Source organism: Pan troglodytes, chromosome 20, assembly GCF_028858775.2.
Source record: "Pan troglodytes isolate AG18354 chromosome 20, NHGRI_mPanTro3-v2.0_pri, whole genome shotgun sequence".
Taxonomy (NCBI): domain Eukaryota; kingdom Metazoa; phylum Chordata; class Mammalia; order Primates; family Hominidae; genus Pan; species Pan troglodytes.
Genome location: NC_072418.2, coordinates 20,672,873 through 20,680,350, shown reverse-complemented (window position 1 = coordinate 20,680,350; position 7,478 = coordinate 20,672,873). Strand labels below are relative to the sequence as shown.

At 49.2% G+C, this 7,478-nt stretch overlaps 1 protein-coding gene across 1 annotated transcript; it reads right to left on the bottom strand.

The window, feature by feature from the left end:
* LOC100615025 (citrate synthase, mitochondrial-like) lies at positions 1–1,585 on the bottom strand. The gene is given in 1 exon segment (XM_054672766.2): positions 1–1,585. A coding segment is annotated over 1 exon segment (1,401 nt). The 5' UTR covers positions 1,526–1,585; the 3' UTR covers positions 1–124.
* Between the last annotated feature and the right edge of the window lie 5,893 nt (positions 1,586–7,478).

Here is a 7,478-nt window from a genome sequence, read left to right as displayed (position 1 = left end):
AACATATTATCAGTGCCTCAGATATAATTTAATCTTAAGTCTTTAAAGGCCCCCTGAAACAAAAGTATACTTTTTATTTAGGCTTCCTCACTTTCTGGTAGTCACTTTCCCCCAGTCTCCAGTTTTACCCTGACTTAGAGTCCACAAACTTCATCAGACCCTCTGTGCTCATGGACTTGGGCCTTTCTAGAGGGAAGCCTAAGGCTCGGCTCCAGATGAGCTGTGCCAGTACACCCAATGCTCGTGACACCCCAAACAGGACTGTGTAGTAATTCATCTCCGTCATGCCATAATACTGGAGCAGCACCCCACTGTGAGCATCTACATTGGGCCAAGGATTCTTGGCCTTACCCTGCTCTAAGAGGACATTGGGCACAATCTTGCATAGCTGAGCAACCAACTTAAACATGGGGTCACTAGGCAGGTGTTTCAGAACAAACTCTCGCTGACAGGTATATCATGGATCAGTCTTCCTTAGTACTGCATGGCCATAGCCTGGAACAGCCCGTCCTGAGTTGAGTGTGTTCCAGATGTAGTCTCGTAGCTTCTCATCTGACACATCTTTGCCAACTTCCTTCTGCAGCTGTGTTAGCCAGACAAGCACTTCCTGATTTGCCAGTCCATGGAGAGGCCCTGCCAGCCCGTTCATGGCTGCTGCAAAGGACAGGTAAGGGTCTGAAAGGGCACTGCCCACCAAGTGGCTGGTATGGGCACTTACATTGCCGCCCTCATGGTCACTGTGGATAGTGAGGTACAGGTGCATGAGCTCAGGGAACTGATGATCAGTATAGCCTAACATGTTGGTGAAATTGTGAGACCAGTCCAGGTTAGAGTCAATGGCCCCAGTACCACTGCCTTCTCCGTAGAGATTTCGGTAGATCTTTGCTGCGACACAAGGTAGCTTTGTGATTAGATCCATAGAGTCTTCATAAATCAACTCCCAGTACTTGGTTCGGCTGATACCCCGTGCATATGCTTGGGCAAAGTTACTTTCACTGTTGAGGGCTGTAATGGCTGCACTGAGCTGAGACATGGGGTGTAGATTGGTGGGAAAGTTGTCCAGCATGGTGACCACATGGGAAGGCAGAGCTGCCCTCTTTGCCCACTCTTTTGAGAGCCAAGATACCTGTTCCTCTGTTGGGATACGTCCAGTTACCGGCAGCCAAAATAAGCCCTCAGGCAGGGGTTCTTCCCCACCCTTAGCCTTGGGTAGCAGTTTCTGGCATTCAGGCATACTAAAGCCTCAGAAACGGATGCCCTCATCAGGATCAAGAACTGATGTTTCATAGACGAATCCCTTCATGCCTCTCATGCCACCATACATCATGTCCACAGTGATTTGGCCCACCACCTTCTTGCCATGTTGCTGCCTGAAGGTCTTAATTCTGGCCTGCTCCTTAGGTATCAGGTCAGCCAATATGTCTTTCAAATTCGTGGAGGAAGCACTGGCATGCAGGGCTGCAAGAACAAGACAAGATGCATTCTTGGTTCCCAAGAGCCGGGCAGCCGCAGTAAGTAAAGCCATGGCGGGCGATCTCCGGGATCTAGTGGGGAGGTAAGGGGAGAGAGCTGTGGCAGGAACAGGAGCCGCCGCCGCTGCGCCAGAGGCCCCGCCGACGGGTTGACAAGGTTGAAAGGACTGCTTTGAGGATTAAGTTTCAAACATATGAACTTTGGGGGACCATTCAAACCACAGCATCAATGAATAATTTTTTTTTTAGTATAAGTATATCCCAAATGTTGCATGGGATATACTTACAGTAAAACCAAATTCAATATCGATCTGAACTTCACATTTAGCTGAGTAGCCTATATTTTATCTGGCAACCTAGCTTCATCATCATGCCCATTTTACAGATGAGGCAGAGGCCCAGAAAGGTTAAGTAATGTGCCTGAGGCAGCACAGCCAGGGACGAGCAGAAGGAGAATCTAACCAGGATCATGGGTCCCACAGCCTTCAGGGGACTCATTCCCCACCCTGGCTAGAGGTGGCCGCAGGAGAGAAGCCCAGCTTGCCAGGACCTCAGTACCCTGTAAACACCTGGAGAGGTGCCAATCCTACCCGCCATCTGGACTTGGGTATCTGGAAGTGGGGCTGACTCATCCCCTGTAAACAGCCAGTCTCCTGTCACTGTAAACAGCTGGCATCTAGAGACGCTGTCACAGTGCCCAACTCGCAGTGTGACTTATCCATGACCCGATACTTTGCCATCAGCCTGTCACTCGATACTTAGTAAACAGTATCCTGAGAGTGGACAGTAGTTGGTGGTTACCGCGGTGCCGTGGGCCCCAAGGCAGGGTTGGACTTAAACCCAGGTCCTGACACCTGATTAGCCATCAGAGCTTGCTGTGTTCTGATACTTTGTGAAAAAAGACTAATCCTGATACTTGCTATCTGTCAATGATGAAACCCTGTTAGCCATAAACCTGTCCTCATATTTTATCAGCTGGTAACTTTAAACAAAGTTCTGATACTCTGTAAACACAAATCATGACACTTATGACCCATCAGGGGTTGGCAAACTTCAGCTTTAACCATGACCCCAAAACAGTATTCACTTTTTTTTCCCTTTTTTTTTTTTTTTTTTTTGAGACAGAGTCTCACTCTGTCGCCCAGGCTGGAATGCAGCAGCGTAATCTCGGCTCACTGCAACCTCTGCCTCCCAGGTTCAAGCTAATCTCCCACCTCGGCCTCCCGAGTAGCTGGGACCACACCCAGATAATTACTGTATTTTTAGTAGAGACAGGGTTTCACCACGTTGGCCAGGCTGGTCTAGAACTCCTGGTCTCAAGTGATCCGCCTGCCCCAGCCTCCCAAAGTGCTGCTAGGATTATAGGTGTGAGCCACCGCTCCTGGCTCCTTTTTTTTTTTTTTTTTTGAGATGGGTTTCACTCTTATCCCCCAGGCTGGAATGCAGTGCCTTCATCTCGGTTCACTGCAACCTCCACCTCCTGGGTTCAAGCGATTCTCCTGCCTCACCCTCCCGAGTAGCTGGGATTATAGGCACCTGCCACCACGCCCAGCTAGTTTGGGTTTTTTTTTTTTTTCTTTCTTTCTTTCTTTCTTTTTTGTATTTTCAGTGGAGACAGGATTTCACCATGTTGGCCAGGATGGTCTCCATGACCGGCCCTGGCTCCCTCCTTTTTTTTAGAGACAAGATCTCTCTCAGTCACCCAAGCTAGAATGCAGTGGCGGGATCATAGCTCACTGCAGCTTCGAACTCCCAGGCTTAAGTGATCCTCCCACCTCAGCCTACTGAATAGCTGAGACTACAGGCATCCCAGCTAATTTTTAAAACTTTTTGTAAGGATGGAGGCGGGGGGGTCTCCCTATGTTGCCCAGGCTGGTCTTGAACTCCTGGCCTCAAACGGTCCTCTCACTTCAGCTTCCCCAAGCACTGGGATTACAGGCAAGAACCACCATACGTGGCCTACATTTTAAAATGACTGAAAAACTACCAGAGGAAGACTATTTGATGACATGTGAAAATTACATGAAATTCACACTTGAGTGTCCATGAACAAAGTTTTCCTGGGATACAGCCATGCTCACTTATTTGTGTATATGAATGCTTTCAAACAGCCGCAGCGTAGAGTAATTGCAAAAGAGACTGTGTAGCCGGCAAAGCTTCAAATATTTCCTATCTGGCCCTTTATAGAAAATGTTTGCCAATTCCTGATCTAAGCTCTTGGGCAGTCACTGTTCTTTATATTGAATTTAATACTCTGTTAATAGTCAATGGTCCACAGTGTTCACATGCAATGCAAACTGTGAGTCTTTTTACTCTGTAAAAGTCATATCCTAGACCGGGCACGGTGGCTCACGCCTGTAATCCCAGCACTTTGGGAGGCCAAGGCGGGTGGATCACCTGAGGTCGGGACTTTGAGACCAGCCTGATCAACATGGAGAAACCCCATCTCTATTAAAAATAAATACAAAATTAGATGGGTGTGGTGGCACATGCCTGTAATCCCAGCTACTAGGGAGGCTGAGACAGGAGAATCACTTGAACCCAGGAGGCGGAGGTTGCAGTGAGCTGAGATCGTGCCATTGCACTCCAGCCTGGGCAACAAGAGCGAAACTCCGTCTCAAAAAACAAAACAACAAACAAAAAAAGTCATATCCTAATGGGCGTGGCGGCTCATGCCTGTAATCCAACACGTTGGGAGGCAGAGTGGGGAGGAATCGTTTGAGTCCAGGAGTTCGAGACCAGGCTGGTCAACATGGTGAGACCTGTCTCTACAAAAAATTTTTAAAAAAACAAACTTAGCCAGGTGTGGTGCTGTGTGCCTGTAGTCCCAGCTACTCAGGAGACTGAGGTAGGAGGATCGCATGAGCCCAAAGGTCGAGGCTGCGTGAGCCATGACTGTACCACTGCACTCCAACTTGGGCGACAGAGTGAGACCTCATCTCTATAAAAAATAAATAAATTAGCTGAGTGTGGTAGTGTGCATAGTCCCAGCTACTCGGGAGGCTAAGGTGGGAGGATCGCTTGAGCCCGGAGGTTGAGGCTGCAGTGAACCATGATTGCACCACTGTACTCCAGCCTGGGTGAAAGAGCCAGACACAGTCTCTTAACAACAACAATAAAAGTCGTATTCAGCCTGATGTTCTGACATGATTAATGCAACGAACATTTGGTTTCTGACAGCAGTTAGTGTGTCCTGGGACTGTGTCAATGGTCAATACTGGGAAACATAACCAAGATGAGACCCAAAGAGTGACTGAGAATTAGACAAAGGAAAAATGATCTTGCCACACTCAGGCTGGACTGTGACTGCTGAGCTGAGGAGCTGGACTTTCTCCTGAGGGTAATAGGGAGCCACGGAGGGTGTGTGAGCAGAGGAGGGACATGCTCAACCTGGACACAGGGACGGGATTGCTTCTGACCTTGGATATCCCTTCCATGCAATGGGCTGAGGTGGCCAAAATAAAGACCTTTCCAGGCCTGGGATCTGAAAGGAAAGGGCACTTGAAGTTGTGATGTTAGGACTTCGTGGGAGAAGCCAGTGTGCAAATAACTGAGCAGGGACTTCTGTTCCTCCCCTGCCAAGCAGGCTCCAGGGGCTGCTCACACAGTGTGATCTGGGGCCAGGAGGCTAGGGATGAGGCCAGAAGACTCCTCTTTAGGAGGCCAGGACCAGTGGGTCAAGGTCTCACTCTGAGCTTCATTAATCCATCATACACTAATTGAGCAGCTACTGAGGGAGGGCCCTTGTCTTCCACCTCCCCATTCCTGGCTCTCTGCATCTTGTGCAGGCTCCGCACTCTCATTTAGCATACTGCATTTATTTTTATATTATTTATTTATTTTAGAGATAGGGTCCCATTCTGCTGGAGTGCAGTGGTGCAATCACGGCTCACTGCAGCCTCAACCTCTTGGGCTCAAACAATCCTCCCACCTCAATCTCCCCAGTAGCTAGGACTACAGGTGTGTCCCACCATGCCTGGCTAATTTTTTTTATTTTTATTTTTAGTAGAGATGGGGCTTCACCATGTTGCTCAGGCTGGTCTCAAAGTCCTGGCCTCAAGCGATCCTCCCATCTCAGCCTCCCAAAGTGCTTTATACAGGCATGAGCCACCACACCCAGCCAGTAAATTTATTGAGCACCTACTGCATGCTATGACCCGCCCTCTTGGAGCTCCCAGTACCGAGGGGAGGTGGAAGACAGGCCGTGAACCTGTCAATACATTGTAATCACAAACTGTGAGAAAGGCAAAGCAAGGAATTGGAAGGAACTGAGAGGGAGAATAGGGCAGCTTTTGTGAAAGAGGTGAAAGGAGCCAAGCACAGTGGTTCACACCTGTAATCCTAGCACTTTGGGAGGCTGAGGTGGGTGGATCACTGGAGGTCAGGAGTTCAAGACCAGCCTGGCCAACATGTTGAAACCCCGTCTCTACTAAAAACACAAAAATTAGGCTGGGCGCGGTGGCTCACACCTGTAATCCCAGCACTTTGGGAGACCGAGGTGGGCGGATCACGAGGTCAGGAGATTGAGACCATCCTGGCTAACACGGTGAAATCCCGTCTCTACAAAAAAATACAAAAAATTAGCCGGGCGTGGTGGCGGGTGCCTGTAGTCCCAGCTACTCGGGAGGCTGAGGCCGGACAATGGCGTGAACCCGGGAGGCGGAGCTTGCAGTGAGCCGAGATTGTGCCACTGCACTCCAGCCTGGGCGACAGAGCAACACTCCGTCTCGGGAAAAAAAAAAAAACACCACCACAAAAATTAGCTGGCTGTGGTGGCACATGCCTGTAGTCCCAGCTACTTGGGGAGGCTGAGGCAGGAGAATTGCTTGAACCTGGGAGGCAGACGCTGCAGTGAGCCAAGATCACGCCACTGCACTCCAGCCTGCAAGACTCTTGTCAAAAAATTAAAACAAAAAAACAAGAAACAAGAAGAGGTGGAAAGGTCTCTAAGGAGTGGATGCTTAAACTGACATCTTCAGGAAGAGAAAGTGCAGGCTTTGTAATGAGCGAGAGGAAGAGCTATCTGGGCAGAAAGAACAACACGTAGAAAGGCCCTGAGGTGCCGGGCGTGGTGGCTCACACCTGTAATCCCAGCACTTTGGGAGGCCGAGGCGGGCAGATCACCGAGGTCAGGAGTTCGAGACCAGCCTGACCAACATGGAGAACAACCATCTCTACTAAAAATACAAAATTAGCCGGGAGTGGTGGCGCATGCCTGTAATCCTAGCTACTTGGGAGGCTGAGGCAGGAGAATCGCTTGAACCCTGGAGGCAGAGGTTGTGGTGAGCCAAGATTGTGCCATTGCACTCCAGCCTGGGCAACAAGAGCAAAACTCTGTCTCAAAAAAAAGAAAAAAAAAAAAAAAAGGCCCTGAGGTGACAATGAACCTGTTGTAGACCAGGCATGGTGGCTCACTCCTATAATCCCAGTACTTTGGGAAGCTGAGGCAGGAGGATCGCATTTTGAGATCAGCCCTGGAAACATAGGGAAACCTATGTTTCTCTACAAAAATAAAAATAATAAAAAAAATAAAATTACAGGCATGGTGGCTCACGCCTGTAATCCCAGCACTTTGGGAAACTGAGGCAGGATGATCACTCCAAGAGTTTGAGACCAGCCTGGCCAACATGGTGAAACCCCATCTCTACCAAAAATATAAAAAATTGGCCAGATGTGGTGGTGCATGCCTGTAATCCCAGCTACTCTGGAGGCTGAGGCGGGAGAATCACTTGAACCTGGGAGGCAGAGGTTGCAGGGAGCCGAGATCTTGCCACTGCACTGCAGCCTGGGTGACAGAGTGAGACTCCATCTCAAAAAAAAAAAAAAAAAAAATAGTTAGCCGGGCATGGTGGCTTGTGTCTGTGGTCCCAGATGGTTGGGAGGCTGAAGGAGGAGGACCACTTGAGCTTGGGAGGTCGAGGCTGCAGTGAGATATGATTGTACCACTGCACTCCAGTCTGGGCAACAGAGTGAGACTGTCTCAAAAAAAAAAAAAAAAGTGGCCAC